Source organism: Aptenodytes patagonicus, chromosome 2, assembly GCF_965638725.1.
Source record: "Aptenodytes patagonicus chromosome 2, bAptPat1.pri.cur, whole genome shotgun sequence".
Taxonomy (NCBI): domain Eukaryota; kingdom Metazoa; phylum Chordata; class Aves; order Sphenisciformes; family Spheniscidae; genus Aptenodytes; species Aptenodytes patagonicus.
Window position 1 is genome coordinate 161,890,919 of NC_134950.1, and position 27,861 is coordinate 161,918,779.

Sequence of the window (27,861 nt, forward strand, 5' to 3'; positions counted from 1 at the left end):
TCTAAATTTTAATTTGAAAATTAAAGCCATGCATGATAAATACTGGAGTGAAATAATCTTCATTTGATTGCAAACCGTGCCCAGCGCATCGTGTGTAGGTGTTAGCGTGTGCCAGCTAATCCACAGCTATGCGCTTATGACTAATGAAAAGAATCTCCGGGAGGTTTGGGGAGTTGGTTCTCAATCCGCAAGCGGCCTGTGGGATCGCGTGTTTTCCTCTCTGTACTACAATATTATCTACAACCCCCAAAGTGATTATAAGGGGCTCAGTGCTCAAAAGGTCCAAACTTCTTTCTTTCAATAAGTGCTGGGAGCTCTGACTGATGCCAGTTGGAGTTACGCATCTGCACCTGAGGGGAGAAGCTGGCTTATATCCAACGGGAGCTCGTTGCACAGTTGTCTGTTGGCAAAATTTTACCCTTAAAAATTTAGGACTAAATGCCACCCTTCATCCATGGGTATTCTTGTACGTATTACAAGGCTTTTCAAAGCAGAGAGTCATCTCAAACAGTGCAGGTCAAGTAACAGAGTACAGCTGTACTGAGTCACTAGGAACTATGGCTAGGTAAGAATATAAGGATATGCTACAGAGTCACAACGCAAAAGCGATAGTGGAGGAAGGAAGCACGGCCATAGGAAGGAGTTGAAATTGTAATTGAATTTTCAAGGTTTTCTTGTCTGGGTTTCACTTTAATGTGGTTTTTATAGGTTGATTTCCCTTTGCTTGTGGTACTGTGCAAGTTGCCTGTAGTGAATTTCTGCAGTTAAAATTCTGAATTGGTTCCATTAAGTCGTGCGAGGCTACCGCGCGGAGCCAACACAGTCTCTGATTTTGCCCTTTTTGAAGTTAGTGGGAAATTTGCTAGCAATTGTAACTAGACTATAAATGAGCCTGTACAGCCAGGACGTCTGAAGTTCGGAGCACCTCGACTCCAACTTGCTTCAGTAAGAATTGAGGTCCCTGCGTGAACTGCAGGATTAGATCTACAGTAAGTCCCAGTTCGCATCGCCAAGAAAGCAGTGCTTAGAGTGACATTGTGTAAGGGTTAAATAGCCGTGTTGAAGAAGTGTTGTGCAATACTTCGAAAAAGAAAAATTATAACTAGATGAGAAAAGTAGTGGAGCTGCCATTCTTTGTATTTAAAGCCAGTATGGGAATGAACCTGTTAAGATTTAATTGAATTCTGAGTGTTCATTTAATATGTATTCACAGTCCAGTGTAGGGTACTGTAATCATTTGCTACGTGCAGATTTTGTACAATGAACTCATAATACTGAATGCATAGTAAAATTCCGCCTGAAAAGGAATTTTAGCATGCACAATAGCTGCTCTATGAATCTCAGTTTTCTTGGTCATCTGATGTTGCTGGTTTTTTAATGACAAAAAAACTAATGCACTATTGCTGAAATAATGTATTTGGAATTCATTTATACGATACATGTTTTGCACCTGAAGCTTCCTATTTAAAGCACAAACTCTGCTGGATTACGACAGCTGAGTCATAAAGCCCCCAGAATAAACGTCTGACAGCGCTACCATACTCGTAGTAGGGTAGTGCTAGGAAGGGGCTGCTCTCATTTCTTTTAATCTATGTTTTTATGTGCATTCAGTGTGTTTGTATATATATATGGATATGTGTGTATATTTATATATTCACATACATATATGAAATTAAGCATATACATAACCAACCCTCTATTTTTTATAATTCATCACCAAGAAAAATTGGATTCCCAAAATTACCTTGCCCAGAGTCTGTGGAAATATGGACCTTAAAATTTTTATTGAAGTAAATTTTTCAAGTCTCTTTGAAAACTGAAAGCTTACATTTCTCTTGCTATATATCAGACAGTGTTTTAGATGGTTTTGCATTTAGCAGATACATTAAACTTTGCGGAATAATCTATCATACTTTCATAATGTAGGTATAAATTGCTAAAAAGAGATTATTCTATATATTTAAAAAACCTGTGCAAAAGACAGTCCCTGAGAGGTGAGGCTGCTACAGAAACCACTGGTCAGTTTTAAATGCTTCTGGAGTCCTAATTTCATTTTGAACAATAGACCAATCATTATTGCTCTGGACTAGCTTGTTAGTCATGCACTGATATGTGTAATTAAATATTTCTTGAGCCCAGAGGGAGCACATTTACACTTTAAAGAGGGACTGCTAAGCTAAAAGATAATTAGCATCACATGTGAGGGCTTTGCTTAAAATATATATCTATTATGCTATCACTTCTCGCTGTGTGCAATGGCATTTACTAACACTGCTCACTTTAAAAATGGACAAATTCTTATTTTGCCAGCTAATTAGCGGTTGCCAGTGTCATTTTTGTGATGTTGCAGCTAGTAATATGAGCCCAGTTGCATAGTCACAAAAGTGATCATTGGAAACTGTGACTCTGCTGCAGGGACAATGTGGGAAACCCCTTTTCTGAGCCTCTAACGACCTCTGACCTTTGCTTGCTGATGGTTTGCATGATGATTTCTTTTTCACTCAATGAGCCAAGGGTTGGTTTGTATTACTAATCATTCTTTCTAAGTTAATTCTTCCTGTATATGTATATATTTATATATAATATATATTTCTTCAACATTCAAGAACTTTGCTTACTGATGAATTTTCAGCTCACTCTCATTAGCCAGAACTAAGAATGAAATGAGACGTTGCTGCACTTCTAAATATTTTCATAAACTATATATAGACAAAGCTATGAACCAGCTGGATTGAAACCCTTTGTTTTAATGTGTTTTCTGAAATGTGTGATAATGAAAATGTTTGAAACGCCTTCAATAAAACTGACAAACATAAGGTGTCTTTCCCTAACATGTGTCTCTGGCTGTCTGATTTACTGATAGGTCTGATTTACTGATAGGTTTAGATCAAGTTTGTCACTGAAATTATATTAGGACTTTGGTAGATGGCTAGTCACAACATGCAAATATCATATTAGTGGTGCCATACAAGGAACAAAGGAACCACACAAGCAGAAAAAGAAATGGTAAATATCCCTCTGTAGTTATTAGCTCTTATTTAGTACTTCAAATGCAGAAACGACTCTTTACTAATGCACATGATGGGGGGTGGGGGGAGGATGACCAGCTGCACGTAGGGGAATGCAGACTGACTGTATCAGATGTTGTTACAGACATTTCGAATATAATTTACTGTACAATACAAAAAAATAAATATCAGGCTTTATATTGTATAGAAGGAGTTGATCCTCAGATATGACCATCAAGAATTGAATGATTCATTCATGTGAAAACTCTGCTGCAGCTTAAGTCATTGAAGTTCTGCTTGGTAGCGCCTGCGTATATATGCATTCATGGACATATAAGTGGTCCATTTAACTTCAAAAGTCAGGTACTTCTCAATGACTTACCTCTTATTTCATAGAACGTTGTTCTACTGCATTAATTACTTACATCCAAGGAATATAAATAGAGACAGAATGTCTCTGCAAGTATGATTTACATCAGTAAGCAAAAGAGTAAGAATTGTGAAAAATTCCTGAATTCTAATGTTGAAAGGGAATCATTACAAGAACTTAATATTGTTACCAAGTTTGGTTAGATTCTTCAATAATAAAAAGCAGAATGTGAAAACACGGTTTCATGGGACATCTCCAACATCTCCATAGCCTGTTTGGGTTGAGTTCCAGGTATCCCGACTCCCTGTCAGATTTAGAAGTTTAGGCATCTTCAGGCTATACTGTAAGCAATGTTTAAAGATATATGCATGTTTTCACAGCACAGATGTTAGTGAATAGATGAACAGCCAAGAACTAAATGATTCAGTAGGTTAGTTATGCTTTAAAATTCATAATAACATTGTACCACAGTTGCCAAATTTCAGCAGCTCACTTCAGTTTAGCAGTCAGGATCCTATGTAACGCTTGTGCCGAGCTGGGGACTATTAGAGGGCCTGGGCACCCCTTGGAAGCTGCCCTGTGAAATGGTTTTGTAGGAGACCTTCTAGCTCCAGTAAACTCAAACATCTCATCAAGGAAATTGTATGAAAGGTTTTGATTTCTTGAAGCAATGCTTTCCCATTTTAGCCTTTATTCAGCTTGCCTTGTTAACATATGTGTGCATATTTTATGGGTTTTTGGGGCCTGTAACATACTTGACATGCAAAATATATCCTAAAGCAGAAGAGAAGGTTTGGGATTTTGGTTTTTGTAAAGCAATTTAAATAGATTTAAACCGATTTTGTGGGCTCTGTTCTTAGACTGAGTATCTGGCTTTGCCTCAGCACTAGTTAATTCCTTCATTGAGTTTACATATCAGCAGACCTGTTCTGTAGCTGTACTTTCATTGATTGACTTCACATATATTCTCTTGCCACTGAGAATGTTTAACCAGGGAGCTGTAGAAGGCAATAATGTGTAAATATTAAATATATAAGACTTCTGCTCTAGAACCAAAGCAGTAAAGCTTACTGATGGTTTTAGTTATTTTTACCACAATAGATTACATTTTAGAATTTTGTGAGAAGCTTTTCAGGAGATTTGGTATTTGCCTTTCTGGGGAGAACTGGTTTTACAAATCAGCACACATTGTACAAAATATACTGGAATAGCCATTTTTAATTTTGGATTCAGTGTGATGGCCCTCGATATTTCTTTGAGCAGGCTCATGAACTGAAAGTCGGCTTTAAAATTAAAGCATCTCAAGATAATCTTAGTTTTGGAGCTAAGACATGAGACATTTGAGAAAAGAGATCATTTATTTTGCCTAGCCAGCAGCAATAATGGGATGTTGTCTAGGATTTCTACAGCAGCAAAGCAGAAGGAAACTTTAAACAAGATTATGTATGTAACAACTGCTTGTTATATTAGGAAATTATCAACCTGACTGTTTCTTTAAAGACTGCAATATTTGCTTTCTCTTCTTGCTTATTTTTGACAGTTGGCTAAAGAAACAGTATGTAATATGCTTAATTAATTTTTTGTGTCTGTTTTATTTCAGAAAAGTAAACAAGTGCTACAGGGGTCGCTCTTGTCCAGTAGTTGTTCATTGCAGGCAAGTACAATTTCTAAAATAGCTTTAGAGAGATTTGTATGTGTAAGAATTTAATATAAACAAAATGGGCAAATTAAAGCTTTAGATGAATCACTAAACAGATAGTGAGGTAGGCTGAAGGTATTAAATACAATTCAACTGGTTTTTAGTGCTAATTAATACTTAGGATCTGTTTTCATAATAAAATTATCCTTTCCTATGATTTTGTAGATGTTGTGTCATGACTTAGCAATGTATGGCCACCCTTTCCAATATAACTAGCACTTCAATTTCATAAATCTCCTTGAAAATTATAGTGGTTCCTCGCGTTCCCTCCCCATGTAGTCATCTTTATTTTATTAACACTCAATTATGTTTTATTTCTTCTTTGCTTGCTTTTAGTGATCATGGTAAGAAGAGGGCAATGTCAGGGAGTGGAAACCTACCCAGAGATTGAGTAATCTTTTAAGCACAGATTATCTTTAGGCCTGACGGTCTGATAGATGCACACGAAAGCTATCGGGCAGGTCAATGGAAAACTTTACCATAATCACGTTAATGTTTGGTTTTGCCATTGGAGGTTCTGTGTTATAAGGAGAACGCTACGATTATTTATCGATGATATTCTTGTAGATAAGGAAGATAGAAAACCAGCCCTGCTAAGAGGCAGGTTGTTTGACATGTGGCACTCCACTTTGGGTGGGAGTGAGGAGGGAGGGTACGTGTTTCTCACTTGTGGCTCAGCAGAGTCACCTTCTACTGGATGCAAGGAGGCTCACTGCAGAGGTGAATGCTCTGGAACAGGCTTGTTTGCATTGCCTTCAGGAAGCCTGAGAAAAGAAACATTTGATGTAGAATGAAGAGCCTTCAAGTTTCTTGCTCTTTCCTTACTGTGATGAATGGAAATGTCTACCATCCGCTCAGTAGGTTTTGTTTTCATTGGGCCTGATCGCTGCTTTGTCTCTCATTATTCAGCTTAACTAATAAGATTGTGTCTCTGTTCCCTTCATAGGCATAGAAAAAAAAATTATTACCATTACCTCCTTTTCTCTAAGCAGTGATCTAGTAACTGAAAGAAAAAAACCTCTGTCTACAGAGACTTAACAAAAATTAAGTTTCATAGCCCGCCTGTAAACAGAATGTAATAACGCGCTTCACGCTGTTCTATTATTTTTCCTTTCATTAATTCTTGTACACAAATTGAGCTATCAATAAAAATAATGGCTTAATTAATAAAACTACATACCAGTCTAATTGGTCACACATGCACCTTTGTAAAAATTTTGGAGAGGGAAAGAAAAAAAGCTTTTACTTAAAGTCTTAATTATGTTTGCTAACAGCAGCTCTAAAAGAGCATCACGCTGGCAATTACACATTGCTCTCTGAAAGGGACACAAGCTGCATTCATATTAGGGAGCTTTCCCCCTCCCAAGGCTTGGTCTCACATCTCCGAGGAAGGGCTGATGATACACAAAAGTTAAAGCTGTTTCTTAGGAATTACATGGTAATATTTTTTCTGGTCGTCGCAACTAAGGAAGAATTAAAGGAAAAGGTAAAAAGAAAAAACAAATCCCTCATGATGTATAGTGAAGAAAGACTGCAGTCCCTCAGTGATCAAATATTTCAGTTCTCAGACAGGTCTCTGCATGCATTCCCTCTGACCCCTGTGTTCAAATGCAATCTGTGACATTTTGGGACCATTCAGGATAATACTCTGTTCTAGTTTATTCTGTGGTTCTTGATCTCATATACCAGTGACTATAAGCTCATTATATGTACACTGTTTGAACAGAAATGGTATCCTGTTTTAGGGTTACTGACTTCTTTACTGTTGTTTAAAATGCTTTTATAGCATAAACACAACTTGGCTTAAAAAATCAGAACAAAGCCCTGTTATCCATGCAGGCTAATCGTTAATTTTCCACGAACAGCTTGTGTTAATTCAGTGCAAGCTTTCTCTCCTCTCTCAGTACCCTACTTTAGCCCCTCGTTCTGTCCTCTCCCCCGACATGTAACAGTACAACATTAAGGGCAGGTACCGTCATGTTGCGTCTAGATGCACATTGATAGGCTTTATTTTTTCTTTTTCCCTTTCTGTTGGCAGCGATGGTGCAGGAAGAAGTGGAACCTACATTCTAATTGACATGGTTCTCAATAAAATGGCCAAAGGTGAGAATCGAAAGGCTTGTTACTTCCTCGGTACTGAAAGATGTGCTTGTGTTGCCATGACAACGCGGGGAGCAATATTCACAGAAAATCTGAGAATAAATTAGAGGCAAATTGTACTCTTTCCTGAATGTTCTTAAGTTTTATTTTCATAGCAATTTCAAACAACAAACCTGAACACAAATGCTTTGTGAATGAGCAGGTGGGGTTTGTGCTGTTGAGAAGTATTTGAATTTTTAACTTTATCATTTAAAATAGTTATTACAGTTTTTAGAAGAAGATACCGTGGGGCTGTACAATCCTTATTTAGTGGTTACGTAAGGTAGGACCTGGGCTGCTTCATGACCGTTGCCCAGTCCCCTGTTACCCAGCCACGAGGGTCAAACACCCAAACAAATAACTTCTTTTTGTAGCTGCCCGTTGCCACCGAAGCGCCTAGAAGAGCTGGTACCAGACAGGGCCCCATGTGCTGCACAAATTTGTCTCTTAGGAGGAAAAAGACTGTAGTGAACAGGACAGAGGACTGAAAATAAATCAGCTGATGCTCTGTTCCTAGCTCTGCCTGTTCAATAGTTCAAGACTGAACTGTCTGTTCAATATTGAACAATTTATTTAACTTTCCTGTTCCTTTGTTTCCTTATCTGTGAGATGTAATTTTATGAAGTGGGAAATCATCTGTCAACATAAATATATACTGTTGTTTGTTTAAAATGAAGTCTATAGATTCTCTAGAGATTGGGACCATTCCTTTACTTTTTATTGATTGGTAAATGGTTCGTGGTCGGAAGTACTTGAGATACCCTGAAATAAACTGTGTATGTTAGAACTAAACCAAATTTTTAATACTGATACTGTCTTCAAAAGGAAGGAGGGTAAAAATGGGCATGTACACCTGACCATGTGTTAAAAAGACAGCTTTATTTATATATTGTACCCCTTCCTCATGCCTTTGGCCGTGTTTGTATCACAGTTTCATAGACCTGCATTTTAAGAGGAAGAGAAATCTTGTGAGGTTGAAAATAAACAAAAAATAGTTATTTGCCTTTCTTAAGCTGAGTACTTAAGCTACCTTGATCTGGCATTATGCACATATGTATATTTAAAGAAAAAGGATTAATTGTAAAAACATATATTAATTTATATAGAGAAACAATATTTAGTTCTTTGAGTTCTAACCACTTTACAGTTGCCGTTTAAAATCTTCTAACGTAGACATATTTTTGTATGTAGTTTAAAAATGCACTCCATGTTTTGCAGTCATCTATTGCATCCTGCGTATCCCAGTCCTGTGGGACATAGTGGCATCCTGTCCCTTTAGAAAGAAGAGTTAAGCATTTTTTCCTCTCCGTATTCTGACTGTTAACATGTCTCGTCAAAGATGGACTTAACTTTCTGCCCACAAGCATCCTGTGGAACTTGCTGCTGATGTTAAAAGAAGTTGTGTGTTTGCCTTCTCCTTAGGACTGTACTGAAAATAATTTTTTCAATGGGATGAGATTATTTTTTCATGCTCATTGGAAAATAGGTTTTCACTCTGTGAAGGAATATTGAGATATTTCCAATGCTTGTTCCGTGCCACGTGACAACCTAGTCTTTAAAAATAGAAGCAATGGTACATCGTAAAATTAATGTAGACCTTTGTTAGGTATTTGTTCGGCTCATTTCAGTCATCAGCAATGAGAAGCTGTAATGAAAACTAGATTTAAAGTATATGCAATTTACTCGCATAAAGAAGTAAATGAGAAGTATTTTCTAGCTTGGGGCTTTCAGCCACTTAAGGGAGGGTTGACTTTGTTGTAAAAGCACTGAAGAATGCCATTTATTGACTCCATTGTACCATGTAATGTCAAATTCCATTTTAAGTGTGGGCTTAGCGCTTCACAATACCAGACAAGTCATGTGAAACTGGCCAGAGAAAGGCGTCACAGGGCTTTTTGGAGATCGGTCACCCCCATTTTGTTCTTGACCTGCTCCCCTCTGCCCACGGGGGTGTGCGACGCGAAATCCCCTGACCTGGTGCTTTGGCTGGGTTTTAAATGAAAGATCAAAGGGCAGAGCGGGCATCTCAGCCCTGCTGAGGTGGGCCTTTCCCAGGCTGTCACACTGTGCGGCCGCCAAAGGTTTTGTTCGGGCGGGAACCGAGGCCCAGCCTGTGCGGCCGGGGCCCTCTTTGTCTGGCCTGAGAAGCTGGAGGCCCAGGTTGAGGATCCAATGTTCATCAAATGATCAAAGGCCTGAAGCCCTGGACATGAAATCTTTCTTTCCATTTCCTTTTCTTAGAGAATGAATTGCACAAGTGGCAAAGAATGCCCTTTCCAAAGCTTTTATGTGGAGTGCGAGGGCTAACTTCAGAGTCCTTCAGCGCTAAACATAAAAATGTAAGTGCACTTTCAATCTGGGCCCAGCTGCAAGGCCAGCATCTAGTAACATTTCCTTCAAAAAGGCTTTTAAGGATTAAGGCCTTCAGCCTTTCAAAAAAAAAAAAAAAAAAAATGGACTTTTAAGAATAAACTTAGAATAATTTGAGTTTCTTGTTCCACTGTCTGGTTTATTAGAAAGTAGACAATAATGCATTTTTAAATCAAAGTAAATAGAGGAGTACTTAGTTTCGGCAGTGGGAAAGTAGAAAGCAATCAATAAATGCCTTGGCTCTTTAGTGGGGTTTTTAATAGGGTGGGTTGAGAAAAGGAGCTCCTTTTTCATGTAATGATTTACTTCCCTGCATTCTCTTAGACAGTTAACTGTAAATGCCTTTGTCATTTACAATTTCTTCTCCTACTGCTCATTGAATTAGCGCTAATACTTAGTCTGTTAAACACGTTATGAATTCGTATCTTCTACTATCTTGCCTGTTGCCGTCCCTCAGACGATTTTAGATGCTGAAAACCACGGGCAAGGGACCTGTTCCTAAAGCCTAAAGCAGGGGAAAAGAAACCAAGTTGGGGAGGATTTTGTGCTTGACACCCGCCACGTCAGTCTGACCGCCCCAAGCGATTCCAGAAACCAGGAATGAAATTTTAAAAAGAGGCAAAGCACCCTATTTTAGTGCGCTTGCAGAATGGTAAAAGTTAGTACTGAGGGTAGAAGTGCCCCCTTGGTGTACTTGGGGGCGGGGGGGAAGGTGAGCTGGCGGGAGGGCACGCGAGAGCTCGCACGGAGCTCGCGGGAGCCCTCGCTCAGCAAACACCTTCCCGGCCCCCAGCTGCCTTTGAGAGCCACGCAGCACCGGCCTGCGGGACTCCCTCCGGCTCTGCACAGCATCAGGAAGGGTTTCCTGTTGAGTTGGGGTTTTAATGAATTTCACTATCCTCTGTGCAGTAAATGTAATGACTGCATCTGTGCATTCACTCCAAACAGCCACATTAAATAATCTTATTAGGTACTGGAACAGTCAGAGAACAACAGTGTCTATTCAGTGCTATCATTCCTGTGTCATGACAGCGGAAAGTTTTAAATGCAAGTGTATCCTTTTGTTTAGTTGTTCCAGTAACTTAGTGCTGCTATTTATCATGTAGTTTATTACTATAATTATTTTTCTTGCTAGATTCATACGCAGAGCAGTTACAAGACCCTGATCCTATACCAACAAAGTAATAACAAAAAGGAAACAGTGTTGAATATGGCCTTACAGTAACACATTTAAATACTATTTAACATGATTTAACTATCATAACTATTTAACTATGATACTATTTCTACATGGGTGTTACAATTTTAAGACAGTCACCAAGTCACCTCTCATTTCCCCGACAGACAGCTTAGGACAATCTTTAGTGAGTGAGAAGTTGAGAAGTGATTTATTTCAACTCCATGTGCACTTCCGTGATTTAAATAAATACAGAAAGTGATAATGGATTGTTTTTGTAGATAACAAAGCTTGCTGGATTTTTGACAGACGCTGTTTTTCTGAGGCTGATTTCTGCTGAGAATTTCATTCTTGATGCATTTACAAGTTTATCCTTTGTTACTAGGGACGATAAACTGATTTAGCCTAGTCTACTTGATATTCCTTCCTCACCCCAAACTCATAGTAACTCTGACCTGATGAGGTTTTTTTCTTTTTGTGTCATCTAGAGAAAAGTTGAGAATTTTCTCATTTCTTGTCTTTCCTGCAGGCTTATTGTAGTGACTAAAAGTTTAATATATTGCAAGACATTTTTATTGAGTGTCTCTGGCATGAAAAAGAAAAAAAATGAGATTATGAGTCTTCCCACTTTAATTTTTCTGAACTGAGAGGCTTGGATAGTGTAGATAATAGTTTGATTTTTAGATATTAATCCAGCCAGCAGCTGCTTAGGGTTTGCTGACCATCCATTTTCTTGTGTTTGAACTAGCTGGAACGAGATGAGTCAAAGGGAAGGCGAATATGAATTTTAAAATCCTTTTAAAGTATTGATTTCCAAATTCTAAAACCCAGCAAAAAGATTCGATTTAGCAAAGCCAAACCAACGGTTTATTCCCTCACATTCAAAAGCTTGGATTATAATTGATGAGCACACACGCTCTGGCCTGGGCTGGCTGCGGAGGTTATCTCCCCAAGTCCTTTCCTTGCCCCCGCTACCCTATTGTCTGAGGGTCTTGTGAGTCAGCTCCTGAGCAGATGCAGTTTATACCGTGACATTTTAAGGCAAAACAAAAGATTCCTTAATTCGCTTTCTGACTCATCGTGATCAAATGATTTTGGCTAATCTGAACCCTTGCTGAGGTTTTGCTTATCTGCTGTGTGGATTTAACAATCATAATGAAGTTGTGGGGTTAGCTCCTCTCTGAAAGGATTTTATGAAAGAAAACGCTTGCCCATATTCATGTTAAAATGGATTCAATCTGCTTATTTTTGAGTCCTTATGCAAAGTCTGAGAAAATGCTATTGTTCGGTTGTGCTGATACAAGTCTAGAGCAGACTATTTCTGACATGCTTTTGGTGAACGAGGGAATATTTCTTCAGCCCAGGATCCAGCTTCTCCCATGAAAATAAAACAACATACTAAGTGTCATACAGTGGTTGAGAGAATATATAGTGTAAAAGAGAGATTACTTTTTTTTAAAGTGGTATTTAATGGTAAGAGGGCAAGAAGTGGGACTAGAACTAGGTGGTATTCTGGAGAAAAATTTATGGCAGAAAAATTCAGGACTTAAAAATGCAGTTGTTTTCATGTTCTAAGTTTGAGTCGATCACATTGCTGGTCTTTGAGATTTGGGTGAGCTAGGTTATTATCTCTAGGAAAAAGGAAAAAAATGCAGGCCGGCAAAGCCAAAAACTTAGGTTTTGCTTTGTGCACTATTGTACTATCCACAAGACTGCCTCGGTTCCCAGCAGCAATAATGCTAACCATGTAAATCTGAAATGTTGCTATTCCAATTTCTGAAGGAAGTTCTTAGTGTCCATGTAAACATATCATATGTTACAAGGCTGATTTTTCAAATGAGCTACATTTATGTATTGTAACTTTTACGTAATGAGTTACCCTGGAAACACAATTAGGCAAACAGCGCTCATTCTTGCAGCCTGTCCCAGTAGATAATTAATCACAATGAGAGCTGGGCCCCCAGCTACAGGCAAAAGTGTATAGGGAATGTATAGGACAGTTTTTTACGGTCCAGCCTGTGATGCTCAGGGAACTCTCACTATTTAGAACAAGCTGTTTAAAACAGTGTTTATTTCCTTTGCAAAACACATTTTGGCGTATAAATCTTTAAAGCTTTTGACACATTATTGACACTATGGAGTCATCGATGAATAGTTCATAAAATGAAGATAAAAAAGTAGCATGTTCTACAAGCTTCTGTTGTGAAATGAATTACTGACCACAGGGAAGGTGTTGTTGGTTGATGTTTCCTAGTGTATGTTGTATGGACTGCATTTTTAGATGGTTTCCTTTATGGCATATAGAGGTTTCAACCAAAAAGCAAACAAGTTATTGATGTAATTTCTTTGGCTTTTTTCTTTTTTATATAGTTTAGTGGTCAGGTATTACTCTAAAAGAGCCATATTTCTTCAGTTATTTGCTGTTGTGGGGATTTTATTGGGAAAGAATTGGGACTAGGAAAGTGTGGTAGAAAGCAATCCTAATTATTCAGGGTTTGGGGCAAAAGAATTGTGAAGAAAGACTGATCAGACATTGGCTATTCCTTGGGAAAGGGAGCACGAAGGGGGGTCCCCATAGAGCGTTAGAAGACCCTGAAAGGAATGTATTGATGTCAGTAAGCAGCTTGAGATAGTGACTAATTTGAAAACAAGAGGTCATTGACTGAAACTAAGGAGGAGACAAGCAGATAAGGAATTTGGGCGGCATTTTTTCACACAATGGGTAGGTTAGAATATGGAAAAGTGGAAAAGCTGGTCATAGAAGTACTGTGCTATCGGTTTGAAGAGCAGCTGGGCAAATGTTTGGAAAAGGAGGTTTATATACGGAGTGAAGAACTACTTTTTTTTGTAGCTAATCTCATGCAGCAGTCCATAGAAGGATTTGAAGAGAAGTGTTTAATTGACCAGATGGTAGTCTTCTGGCTGTAAAGGGTACAATGTATATTACCTAACTAAAGTGTAATTATTCCACAACTTCTTAGCTGGGCCAGTTTAGTCACTTTTAAGGATAAACTTCGTTAAAGAATGATCCATAATAGTTGCATCTTTTATTCAGGTCACTCCATGTACTGTCTTGTGAAAGCATTGCCACCTGCATGCAATGTAAAATGAAAGTAATGTAAAACGTAGTTCTTACAATTTAATCGATTCGTGTGGGTGAGCTACTTCTGTGTCCCCTGTAAAGAAAATTCAAATTTTCGAAGGGGATTCCAAGATTTTTAGGGCCAACTGAGGCGTGTTTTCAGAACTGTCATTTTTGCAATCAGCATCTTAACTTTGTTCATGTTTGATTCAGCACGTGGAGATGAACTGCCTTTCAGGTAATTCGCCGGCAGTTTCTGGAAGAGGTGCTAAAAGAAGCAAATTGTGTAGAACTCTATGGGATAGAGGGGAACACCTATAAGTAGCAGCACATCCACAATTCTTGCTCTCATTACCCTTTGCATGTGCATGTGTGTGTATGTGTGTTTGCCTGTGTAAGTTAAATTTACTTGTGTGCACTGGTATTTTCTAGAGTGACCATAGATGATTATGGGTTATCTTACCCTAAATGGAATGCAACTCATTAACTTCTATTTCTTGCATGTAGTAATTTAGGCATATTCCTTTTACTTTTAACTTCTGGGGAGGCTGGGGAAAATCTAGATGTAAAAGAGAAACAATTCCTATATGGTATAGAGTATGATGTGACATATTCTCATGCGCAGTGGAAGTGAGGAAGGATTGAGCTTCAAATTAGCATCCATTTGCATTCAGTTACAGTGAGTGGTTTCTGCATGTTTTTTCTGCGTTGACAAAGGATATTAGCTTAAACGCTGACATGTCAGTAGTGAATTTCTATCTCTGCAAGACTGTTGAAATCAGTGAAAGCTTAGAAGCATTATTTTCCTGTAGCAGTTTTTAAAATATTAGGCTGTTCCTACTTGTTCCATCTTCAGTATCACCTTCCTTTAGATTGTGTACTGACAAAGCCATATCACTTTCATACATTTATACATTTATAACATGCAGTTTTCAAGTATTAATATAAAATGTGTAAACAATAACACGTTATATAATTTATATTCTTTGTGTGTATGACTGTCGCAATAATTTTCATTACTTCACTTCTATTGCTTTAAGTACTCCCTCCTCCATTTATACGCTTGCTTTGCCCGTTGGGTTTTTTTGTTGTGGTTGTTTTGTTGTTTGGGTTTTTTTTTTTTAGTAAAGGTAGTGAAATTTTAATTTGGGTCATTTTTAGGTGTATAGAAGCCCTTATGTATTTTGTCTGAAATTACACACAGTTCACAGATTCAGGTATACATTGTGTCCATCCCTAACCATATACACGCATGCACACAGATTTTGTTCATCTCAGAGAAAGAATAAGCTTTTAGTGAAAATGCCAGCCTGAATACATTTATCTTTTTTGTTATCTTTAAAAGTGTGTCCCTCACTAGGTTTTTGCTGACGCTTTTCTCTTTCCATGAAAAGCATCGAATGATCCTCCTGGCCAATAGCAGAACTCCAGCAGCTACAGCAGCAGACATCTGGATAACTACAAATGAAAATTGCTTTTATTTTTGTAGGTTCTAGCTGTTGTTCAGCTCCCTTTTTCAACTCTAATATTTACAAGTGTTTTTATTTAATGGGCACTCAGACAATGCAAGTTGAAGGAAGAAAATACTCGTTTCTTTGCAGCAGAGCACTATACAAACAGCAGTTACTCTTACAATGCGTTTTTCACTTCCATGGCCTTCCCTGCACTATACTGCAACTGGTTTATCTTTTCATTGTGGTTCCATGTTGCTTTTCTTTTGCCATTTCCATCAAAATTGCCAAACTGGGGGGGGAGGGAACTGGGGAAGGCAAGAGACACAAAACACAGATCTCAAACACCGTTAGATTTGGCAGATTCTAGCATTCAGGAGCCCAAAACTGCAGTGCAGAAACTCAAGCCTTTTCAACCCAGGTTCATTCCAGCTAACTTTAGCCATATAAAGCACCTAGCGTTAAGCATCTCGCCTAACCTAGTTGTCTAGGTCTCCTCAGTCATCAATGGAGAATGATACGCACCTCTGGAGGATAATTCTCAGGCAAATGAATTGCCCATCAGAGCTTCCCCTCTCTCTCTTATCTGTTGGGAGAGGAGATGACTAACTCCGATTAGAACTTCAAGGATGGCTGGAGTAGATGAGATGAGGCTGGGCCTTTGAGACTAAGCTAGTTAGTAAATATTACCGGTATGCCATTAAAACTAATGGTCAGTGAAGAAGTGGTGTTACACTCCCCCTAGTTCTGACCCTTTCTTCTTTAATCAGATTGAGTTTGCCCCTCATATGGTGTGATTAAATGTTTCACTGCAACATTAAGTACTCAATGGGGCAAACACTCGCTGGAGCAGCTACAGGAGCTGTCCTTTAGAAGTTGTCAGTGGGAAGCTGGAGGCATCTAGGGCTTTAGGAGCATTGCAAATCTATAGCATATCTGTGCTACGTCCAGCTAGCTTGGGCATTGGAAACAGCATAGCTATGACAGTGTAATAGTCCATGAATGCTGATTTACCCTGCTAACTCCCCAGAGAGCCCACTTCTGTTTCTATACACTATCACAGCCAGCAGTATAGATGGGTCCTTTTTATGTATTAGGCTCCTGGCAGACCTGGATCTTGTTACTGTCTGCCCTTCTTCGGGAGGTTTCTGTTCTTGGGTCTCCACAGTTCATTGTCTGCCTCCTTGCTAAGGCAAAGCTGAACACAGAAGAGGGCCAGAAAATGTTGTACTAAACCCAGGAAAGCCTATTGGTCAGAGTCCTCACATGGGGAGGGAAGAAAGGCAGCATAAAGCCGCTGTGCACGAGTTTGCTTTGACCGTGAGGCATCACTTTTAGGCATGAGTCATGCAGTCATCACCCAAACACAAAAACCACTTGTATTGTTCCTGAACACAGACACGCTGTGATGAGACAGCTGATTGTCCTTGCTGACACTGTATTTTTGCCCTTATTTTCTTTCTCACATGTATTTTTGCTATTTCATAGTATTACAAGTTATTCTTCCACGGCGCTCCCGACTGCTTGCAAATACTGTGCTGTGCGTGACTCTGAGGCTAAAAGGCTGCCAATCAGCAGTATCTTGCAAATATTAATTGGATCTCTTTCAGCTTCTAGTAACAGCAGCGGAAAGAACTGTATTAGGGACTGTTCCATCAAGATTTTAACAAGCCAGTTTTTAATCTGACCTAACAAGTCCCTTTGCCCTTCAAGGCCTAATTCAAAATCTATACAATAGAATAAATATAAAAAGATGCATTAAGCAGGTAATATCTGACTAGAATGAAACTGAATACTTACGCTGCAAAAAGAAAGGCACTTGACAGGTCATTTCTGTATTCCCCTTAGTATGCCTTTTTTTTTCTGTTGGGATAAATGCTTATTCCCACACAGCTCATCATCACCTCCTTAAGGAGAAATGGTAACAGTGCTAATAATCCCACATTTACAACCACTCAGCATGACTCCTACATCATATATTCAGCTTTGTGATCTCTTTATGATCAAGGGGAACAGAAAGAGGTCTGAGAAAGGTGCAAAGGGTATTGGGAAAAAAACCAGAGTATCTATCCAGGCCCTCACCTCTCTAGTGTCCAAGTACCTTGTAATCATTAATGGATTTGCCTTCATAACAACTTATTAGGTAGGAAAAAGATGGTTCATTTTATAAGTGATGGTGTGAAACAAAGGGTGAATTTAATGATTTAACTGAAGTGGTGCAGGAAGTCAGAGTCTCAGTCTGGAAGAGAATTCAAATGTATCTAAACATAGGAACCTAATGACCAAGCCATCCTTTAGGACTCACAGTAACAAATTTATAGCCGTTCTGCAGAGTTATAATCCTATCTTTTTGAGGATATATGACGGTAGATCTGAAAGTTGTTCCCAGCTAGAAAAATCCTTTTTAATTTAATATTTATGAGCGATATGTATTTGTGAAACATCACAAAGAAAACTCTTCAGTTTGGGTTATTTAAAAAGAAACCCCCCACAAATAACTGCTTTGATGAAGTATTTAAGGATCATTTTATTTTTATAAATACACAGAAAATTCAGAGCATCTAGAATCTAAAATATTCCTTTTAATGCAGTCCTTTAATATAAAATTCTATCAGTCTCACAGAATCTACACTGCACTTTTCATTAGTAATAAATAAAATAGAACTTTTGACTTTGCTTTCAGTGCAAGTATGTTCAAGCCTATTACGTAAAAATAAAATCTCGACGCTTGCCTTAATTAAGCCAAAATTTTCATCCATTTCTGTAACAAATGCTGATTGTTCTCATAACTGAAAAAAAAAAAACCCAGCACGTTTTCAGGTGCACAAGCTCGGTAGTTTGCTGAACCTGAAAACTACTTCTTAATGATACGCCTTTGTTTTGTCTTCCCAGCTGGTGTATTAAAAGATGTTACGCTCTCGACAAACTTTGTCTGTCAAATTCCTGTACCATCACAGTGACAGCAATGCTGCTACCACGTGGAAGGGATTATCCTCCACAGAGTGTTTCTCATGTTTCTTGTGCTTATCAAAATGGGTCCCCCGCCATATTTAGGGGGACAAGAAGAGAGGGAAGATTTCATTATTATAGTCATAAAACTAACATTAGGTAATTCACGAAGATTTTAAATATTGCAAGCTGCTGCTTGTCACCTCATGGAGCCTACTGCAGCAGAATTTGTCTAGCTCGTTATTTATTGCAGGAGGAAAAGGGAATTCAACTTTTACCCATGGTTTTATGACATGCTGGATACTTCACTTATGCGACTATCTAAGGGCAAACACTTTAACCCCTTGAGACCTGCTAATCAGGAGCACCAGCTGCTAAGTGCCAGCGTGCATCCTGCATTGGTGCCTGCGGGGAGAGAAAGGGTTGCAAAGGATATGACCCTAAACTTCAGAAACCGCTTCTCTCCTTGGGGGCAAAATGTAATTCAGCTTGCATCTTCTCGTGTTTTCTTTTAGTTTATCCAGTTAATGTTCCTGATGTGGGTTGTTGGGCTCTCACTGTGAATGCTTCAAGCCTTTAGGAAGATGATAGTTAATTACTGAAGTTAAAATCTGCTTTGCACTGGTGTGGAAGTGCTTTTGGAGGTATTTACTCAGCTAGCTCACTGAGCTGCTTAAAGGCAGGGGGAAGGCTAGCAGTATCTGGCTCACAGTGAATTACTGCAAATGCATGTTCTGTTTAAAAAAGAACATGCATTGTTGCACATTGCACAGTCATTTCTCACAATACTGCTGGTACAACATTAGCTCAGTCTCACACTAAGTTACATTTTTACGTTCATTTAAAAAAAGCAATGAAATCCATTGTGAAAAAGGAACCTGTCACAAACAAACCAAATTTATTCCCTGCAGAGTAAAATACAGTCAAAAGGTGAAAAGGCTGTTCTTTATTCTTTAAATGCTTCCTCTTTTATCCCCCTCTTTATTTTCTGAAACCAGTAGCACTGTTAAGCAGACAGATATGTATTGGTGGGGAGAAAAGGTACAAAATATTGACTTTCTGGCACATTTTGTGTTCTCTTTTCCAATTGTCAGTGCTCTCCAGCCTAGTATTTTTAACCCTTCCTCTAGATTGTTTGTTGTATGACAATAAATTGCCATCTCCATCTATTACTGGACTTCATAGTTTAGTAGCCTGAGCAAAACACTTCCAGTAATGGGATATCCTTGGAATCAGAGGGGCAAGTTCTTCCAGCTTGTACTCTAAACCACTGCACCAAATTTAGTTTGAATGTGGGCTTTCCAGATAAGCAATGTTTAAAATACCTCAGCAGTGTGTGGATATTTCAGGGCCATCTCAGTAAGAGCATGATTTGACCCTAATGTCCTTAGAGGCAATATCCCTCTCTCCCAATGTCATGTAACATATGCTGTATTTTTTGTCACCTGAAATGGCTCAAAAGCATAAATAAAATGTTACTGGGTACTATAGAATGTTATGCCATACTGTTGTACTCTCAAATTAAAAAGACTCAGAGTGGCGAAGAAGATGTTGAATTCGTGTCAGATTTCAACAAAATAATTCCAAAGAGAGTTGAAAGCTCACACTGCAGTTAAACACTGAGCTCCTCTCACCTGTGAATGCAGGTTGGGTTCAGACCTCCCTTTGTGCCTTGAAAATCTCTTCCTTTGTCCATCTGTCACCAGAGAACTTTCTACAGACTATCGCACACATCAGTGGAAGTGAGCTGAATTTACATAACGTAACAGCAATCTAGTGTAAGTTTGAATAGAAAAAAAGCCCTCATCACAAAATGAGATTTAATAGTGGACTAGCAATATATATTGAAACTCATTTGTCTTAGGCACAATAAGGGAGTAGATGAAGAACTTGTAGTGGTGGATGCGGGGGAGGAAGAGAGGTTTACTCATGTAGAGAGAAAACAAGTCATGCTGGCTTTATCCTATGCCACTGGTTTCATCCTTCTTCCTGTGAATTTTCTTCTTCCGAGATATTTTTCTTCCAAAACAGCTGCCCATCTTTGCAACACTAAGTTTTGTTGATCAGCCTCTCTAGGCACTTAGGTAGTTCCCATCACCATAGTATCAGAGGCATTCAGAAATGAAAAAGAGGAGGTAGCAAACCAATCTCTGCCTCTGCTTTGCCTTGCCTCTAACCCCCCGGCCTCTGAACAAGACACGTGCTTTGGGCAAAAGCATGCTTTGCTCTCCTTTTCCTTTTAATTACCTATGGCTGAGGACACCAGAAGTGCTTGTGGGTGATGTGCTGATCACGGCCCATGGGCTGGGGGACACTGATCAGTAAAAACTGATGTTTCAGGGAGTTCTACTGACAGAACACTTCAAAACAAGCTTCCCATTAAGCACACTGGCCCACTAGGACTATTCTTATGTTCCAGTGCAAGCATATGCTTTGGTGTTTTGCTAAATCAGGATTTTATAAGCAGGTGTTGTTCATACCATTAGGCATGTCATTCCGTTAATGATGATAAAAAAGCAAGCATCAGTTCACTAGTAAATGCCTGCAATCTGCATCACAGGAATGGAGGAATTAACTCTTTCAAAGGTAGGCCGTTAAAAAGTGTTATTAGGTCTTGTCATGAACCTTTCCCCTGCACCTAATAAGTTACTGTGTTGGCCTGAGGCTAGACTATTTTCAAATAAAGACCATCCCTTACTGGAGGTGGTACATATACGTTTGCAGCCATGGGGAAGCTCACATGGCACTCGAGCCGGCCAGCTCCGCTGGGAGGATCTCCAGGTTCATCCTTGCAGCACACCTCAGAGGTTGGCTCAGGACTGTGGTTAACCTCATCCATGGATGTCAGTGTCTTAAATTTTTCTCATATCTTAATTTCTGAAAGAGAGAATTCCTCTTATGTTGAGCCAAGATGCTGCTGGGACATTTTAATTCCTGGTAATCTAATGAGGCCATAAGTAAGGCTGTAAGCGTGTGTGGTACTCGCACAACTCTGCTCCCACGGACATCTGTGGTGGAACAGGAAATTCCCACCTAATTGCACGTGCATGTGTGAGACTAAACACTGAAATGAGCTCCCGTGTTACACCAGTGCTAGGGTCTACAAAGAATGTACCTTTACTGATGCTTTCCAGATGAATTGCCACTGCAAAACCTGCAACAGTCTTAAGGTATAATTAATGTCACTGCTGTCAGACTTTACAGCGTATGTGAGTATGTATTGCTCTGCTCCATTGTAAGGAGGTTTGGGGGTTTTTTATTTTAAAACAAAACTTTACATTTTTTCCAAAGCTCAACCCTGTAAATTCCCTGTAAATTCCTGTACAATGCATGGGGGGGCGGGGGGAGGGGAAGCAAAAACCATACAATGCCCCAACCCATGGTAATTAGCAAAAATATCTGACAGATACCTTTTCTAAATTGTCACTGTTATATTTATTGAATGAATTCATTCCATTTCTGACACAGCTGAAGAACATATTTTCATCGATATGAAGAATGTATTGCAAATCAATTATTCTTCTCGAGCTGATGTTATTTTTAAATATCTTCTCATATCTTTTATCAAAGGAAACCAAATTAAATCATTCACTATTAGTTGCTTTTCTGAATTTTTTAAAAATGGTGCTGAGTTACGAAGTTGAGTTGGGTAAATGAGGGGGTGCATGATGTTTACATTGACATGAACCTACTTACAGTTAGATTTAAGCCCTTAAATTACAAGAGTTTTAGGAAGAGTGGTAAGCGTTGGGTCCAATCCTGCAAATCCAGTCCTGGGAACTAAACAAGTATATGTTCTGGATGTGTACAAGTGAGCTATTGCAGCAGCAACGCTTTATGTGCATGCCCCAAGTTAAGCACCGAGACCCCCATGAATAGTTGGGGAGTTTTAAATGTCTCCAGAAGGAAGTCCCAAATTGACACAGGCTGGGCCAGGAGATTCCTAGGGCCAGGGAAATGGTTGTCAAATTGCATATCGAAGGGCGACAGTCTTCTTCAGAGCACACCATTGAGTATCCTTCAAAATGGAGCAGATTTCAGAATGTAGGTGATCTCTGTCCTTGATAAACCATGTAATGATGAAAGTGTATGTACAAGACAGGGGAGACCTGAGGTCAGCATCTTCCTCAGCTGCAGAGGCTACAGACCCACATCTGCCCTAGAATGTGTGTACATCCAGAGCAGTAGGGGATAGGGAAGCAGAGATGGGGAAGTCACACTTGGTCCAGGGTGACCCATTGTCCATCTGCCTGATGCTTTGGCGCTGTGTGATATTCCTGCACGATGCAGAAGGGGACAGATGCAAGAGAGACAAACTGTAACCGAACTTCTCAGCTCGAAGGGTTTTCAGTTGGGGTTCTACTCTTGGAGTTCATACAGGGACTGACAGGAGGGACCAAAATCCCAATTTCCTCTCAGTGCCTTCAAAAACGTATCTGGTTAGGCACTTAAGGAAAATGAGGAGGGTGGTTTTGAAACATCTCAAACTGGAGGAAATTGAGTAGGAAATCAGCATCTCCCTGTCCCCTTTGGTTCTCTCGGCTCTGGGTTATTATAAGAAAGGTGAGAGGCACAAGGACTTGCTTTGGTCTCCACAGATCATGTTTGAAAAGAAAGCACCTCCATTTGCACGGAGGAAGGGAGCCAGTCCCCACAGTAGTCAGGCTCTGTGTGCCTATTTTCTGCATCCTGGTGCTGCCAATCACTACCCAGCAGCAGTGTCCAGACAGCCAAAGTATAATCTAAAGAAAATGCTGTAGATTTGCTGCCTGAAACAGTGATCATGTAGCAAGACGGTCTGGCAGGTCTTGAACTAGGAAGCCACAGACAGGTTTTCTGGATCTCAGCTGCAGGTCACAACAGTTCACCTAAATCTTGTTTTAACAGCATAAATCTTTTTATGGGTTGGGCCCTTAATTCAGCGCATACACTTAGAAGGGACAAAGGGGCACTCGGTGGCATTGCCACGATGGACCCTTAGGTTCTGCAAAATATATTCTGCTCTAGGTGCAGACGCATTTTTAAGAATTTGTTTTTCTCCGGCTTTTCTTGAATTAATGTTAATAAAAGCTGCCCCAACCTCTTATTTTTCTATATGAACACAAAAATTGCAGCTGCTTGCCAAGTCTGCTGAGAGATGGATGTAATAATTTTCAATTGGACTGTTAGCCCAAAGGGAACCCGAGAGCAAAAGATTGACAGATGCAGCATGGATTATCTTGTGCTCTGAACTCAGCCCAATTTGTGGTTTGTTGCAGGTGCTAAAGAGATTGATATTGCTGCTACCCTGGAGCACTTGAGGGACCAGAGACCAGGCATGGTCCAGACAAAGGTACTGTCAATAAATCCACTGGGATTTTAAATACATTAAAGGTCTTTCACAGTAGTTGTTTTCATGACAGAAGAGAGAGGGTATGACCTAATTTAACGCAGGTCGCTTGCTGATTACTCTGTTTGGCTCCCTACCAACTGAGGTTTATTTATGCTGAAGATTTATCTAGGCTACTTTCTTTGGTGTTTACTGCTCTTTCTTGTAACATCTCCAACATCTATCTTGATTACCATATATGAAGGGCAGTCAAGACACCAATCTATAGCCTACTAAAGAAAATGTGCATTTGAAAGAATGTTCTTGCTTTCATCCTGAAATATGGATTATTTTCTTAGAGTATCTGTGCTTAACTGTGCATGTAATAGTTTTTAAAAGCTTCAACTCATTAAAGAGAATGTAACTGCTGCACTTGATTTTTTTCCGGGGAAAAAAAAAATTTTGAATTAAAGGAAATTTTGTTTTGTAGGAAATTAAGTCATTTTTAATATCTTTGAATGGAAGAGCTTACATCGTGCCTAAAGCCATGTCCTTTATGGATGTAGCATGGTAACTATATTTGTACCCTTTGGTGAGGTGAACATCTTACTCTGTAATTCCTGTCAGTTGTAATAGTTTTGACATTCTTCCACAAAGATAGCTGATGGTGTGATTGTAGTTCCTTAAATTAGAAATGAAACTTTCTCTTATTAACAATTTCAGTGATGTATGGAATGATATTTTGGGGTATTTGCTACAAGTTAAGAGCTGCAAATATGACAACAAAGAAACTCGTTCGTGGCACGGAGACCAAATAAATCTGTATATGACATTGTAAAATATTGCATGAGAGTTATAGCCCCAAACTGAGTAGCAAGAGCAATGTGACAGCACTGTGTCTTGGCCAGGCCAGAACAGGAAAGGAGTTCCAGGCTGGAACTCTGTCTTGGCTGGCTGATAGGAAAGTCTGCAGCATTTAGGGAGTTGAAATTGATGAGGGACAAAGGTGAAATAAATGTATGTTGCAGGAATCATTGGTTCATAACTTCTCTTGAATCTCTTCCTAATCATTTTATCTTCCCACTAATACTAGGAGAAGTGGTGCTGGAGAACAGCTGGGGGGACGTAATTATTATTTACCAATTAAGTGAGTGCATGAAAAATAAAGATGAGCCAGTCAAAGCTAACTAATATTTATCTGCAAGTAAGACGTAAAATTGCACAAATCTTTCTTCTGCTTTGATTATTCGGACTGGAAGAAAAATGCATATAGCACACAGTATCCAATGTCACATATATTTACTCTGAGGGAAGATGCAAGCCCTGAACTACTCTGTAAATGCATCCAAAATATATGGCAGCTCTGTAGAAATATAGAGCTCAGATTCCAGTTTCCCTCTCAGGGCAGAGAAATTACAGCTTGTTGCCTTCAACAAAAGAAAAAACATAGCCCCAGAACCAAAGAATGAGGTTATGTGAACAACTTCTCTTAGCTCAGAAATAGTTACCCGAGTCCCATGAAAATCTCACTCAAGATGTGTTTTTCCCCTCCAAACATTTATCTGGAAGAGCTCCAAAAAATAAATGTATCCTGTGTTTTCATCCAGGATGAAAAATTTTCTCAGGATATTGCTTATCTCTCTTCTTGCTCCTTCTTCCATCATTGTCGTTTTCTCAAAACCACCCAAATCACTTATTCAAGCTAATGTCTTGCAAATTATAAATATCTGGTTACATGCTAGCAATGCACGATCCCCAGAGAATTTTTCTGATGGATTTAAACAAACCCCTGTGCTTTCCCAACTGAATACAAATGAGCAATATTAGACTCTTGGAGTAATTTAAAACAATGGATTAAAAGTCAGGTTAGAAATGCCAATTACAGAATATCCCTAGGCAAAATAAACACCAACTTACTTCAGCAATGTTATTGTGTTTCCAGCAGGCAGCGCTCCACATTTTCAATAAGCATGTGAAAGATTTGTTTGCAACATTTTGTCTTCTGGAAGGGATCTTTAATTCAAAAGCACTGTATATAATAAATGGTAATGAAATTATCGTAACGACATTCTGCATTTCTGAGAAGCATAATAGAGGGTTTGTGGTTTTGTTGGGTTTTTTGCAGGGGAATCATAAAATAGAATTGATATGCCACATGTGGGAGGAAAAAGTAATGAAGGAGGAATTATATTCTCTGTGATGGGAAAAATATATATTTCCTTTTTTTCTCGCTCCTTCTATATCTTTCCTCTCACAATCTCTAATATTTAGCTAAGGTTCTTTATTGTGTCATATATGCTATATGTACTCAGTTTGTTTTCCTGGGAAATTTTATTTGTAGACTTAATGAAACATAGCTTATTATTTTTTACTAAAAATATTCTTGTCACCTCTGCATTATAGGTGGACTGACACCACAAAATGCCTGTCCAGCTCTGTTTTCTAGGCAAAGCTAGATGATAAAATTCATCTCTAGTCAATCTTGGATATGCGAATAGCATATGTGAATGACTGTAGCTGTACAAAACAACAAACTGAGCTCCTTTAAAAATTACTGAAATTAATTTGCTCTAACTGTGGTTGTTCTCATGGAAAGGTGCAGAAGGTGTGTAAGGGCTTTTCTTTGGACGGTGGTGATACACATCAATGGAAGCTGCACTATCTGCATTTCGCCTGTGCGTATTATGCAAAAGGAAGGAGGGGGAAGAGCTCAGCTGCGCCATCCCAGAAAGACCACGTCCTCACACATCTCGTGTGTCTGCTCTACTGTCCCCTTTACTGCAGTGTTTCAGTCAGTTTTGAGCTCTGGCTGTAAAGATCATGCTTTGTAATTTGTTTTGCCTTAGTAATTTAGGGTCACACCTAATGTTAGCTGGTGGTCTCCACTGAACTTGTCTCCAAAATCCATGTCTGAATTTTGGAGTTCATGTTGATCAGTCCACGGCCCTTGGGTGAGACAGACACTTCTCCTCAGGCGGTGCAATGATGCCCTGTGCTCACGTGAGGGGTAACGGCACTCGCAGGTCAGATGGTCTCCAGCCTGACAGATCTTCACAGTAAGGTGAACACATCTCAGACCAACAAAGTTAAAGGGCAGATTTGCTCAGTGAATCACTTTAGAGTAATATAAGTTATTTTCAGCAATGGGACTAATATTAAAGCATTGTAGTCCCCGATCTTACAAGCTTTTCCTGACTGTACAATACTCAGATGAAGAGCACATTAGGTAGCGTCATTAACATGGGCGGCTTCCCTTCTTCCAAACTGACGCCCACATCTTGGAAAAGTCATCTGCACATCTCTGAAACTTGGCTGCATCATTGTGTCAACCCCATCGTGCTCAGATCAGCCTCTTCTGTTGCTGTGCTCCCTGTGCTCCAAGGACTGGCAGCGACGGGGACCGGCTGTCCCACTGACATCTGAGCATCGGCATCCTGGGAGCACCCGCTTTGCCCCTCTCCTGCCACCCCCGGCACGAGGGTCTCCCACCCCCACCCTGCCCAGGCTGCTCCGCAGGTCTCTCACCTTGCTGGGCTGCATCGATGGGGTCCAGCGGCTGCCAGCTCTTCCTGCCAAGGCTCTTTTGCCCGGAGGAGAGCACTTCTCATGCATCAGCCCAAATTTCCTGAAGCTTTTTGAGCCGGTACAAGCACCCGGTTTGGTTCTGGCACGGCGTGTCCAGATGAATGCCCTCTGCTTCCACTGCCCTCCAGCTCCTCTCACACATTCAGTGTGCTCCAGTTAAAATAGAACTGCTGCTCCTGGGTGGCCACCGGCATTTCCAGTCCTTTCTTTAATTGCAGAGACCTTGGGGGGGTGCGGGGAGGCACAGGCAGACATATACACCATTTTCTGTGCCTAATGAGGATGAGTCCTGCTCTTTAGGGTGAATTGATGTCTGATTAAAAACTATTGGCTGCAGTCCAGCAAATGTACAAGGATGCCACTTTGACAGCACCAAGCAGACAGCAAAATTCTTGAATGTCAGTGTCTCTGAGAAATTATTCTGAGTTTTGTTCTTCTTTTTCTGCTCAGGAACTGTGCCCATCATTGCTTCTCTCTGAGGCATCTCCACATGGGAGATGACTCTGCAGTGGGGTAAGACAAGGCAGAGAAGACTGGCACTGAATTGCAGCAATTAGAAGTCAGCTGTCTTTCTGAACTATGAGTTGCACATCTGTACTTTGTTCTTTAATCCTTTCTGCAGGTTTCCGCAGTAAAGTGAAACACTGTGGAAGGTGAATGCTATTAGTCCAGTAATCATCTTTGAGGGCTGGCTGTGGTCTGCAGCCATCCACCACTGCTGCA

At 39.7% G+C, this 27,861-nt stretch overlaps 1 protein-coding gene across 2 annotated transcripts in view; it reads left to right on the forward strand.

The window, feature by feature from the left end:
- PTPRN2 (protein tyrosine phosphatase receptor type N2) overlaps positions 1 to 27,861 on the forward strand; it is a 690,377-nt gene that overhangs the window by 656,812 nt on the left and 5,704 nt on the right. For both annotated transcript variants that reach the window (XM_076331912.1, XM_076331913.1), the window contains 3 exons: positions 4,979 to 5,032; positions 7,116 to 7,180; positions 23,504 to 23,577. In XM_076331912.1, the coding sequence (XP_076188027.1) occupies positions 4,979 to 5,032; positions 7,116 to 7,180; positions 23,504 to 23,577 (193 nt within the window). The remainder of the gene's footprint in view (positions 1 to 4,978; positions 5,033 to 7,115; positions 7,181 to 23,503; positions 23,578 to 27,861) is intronic.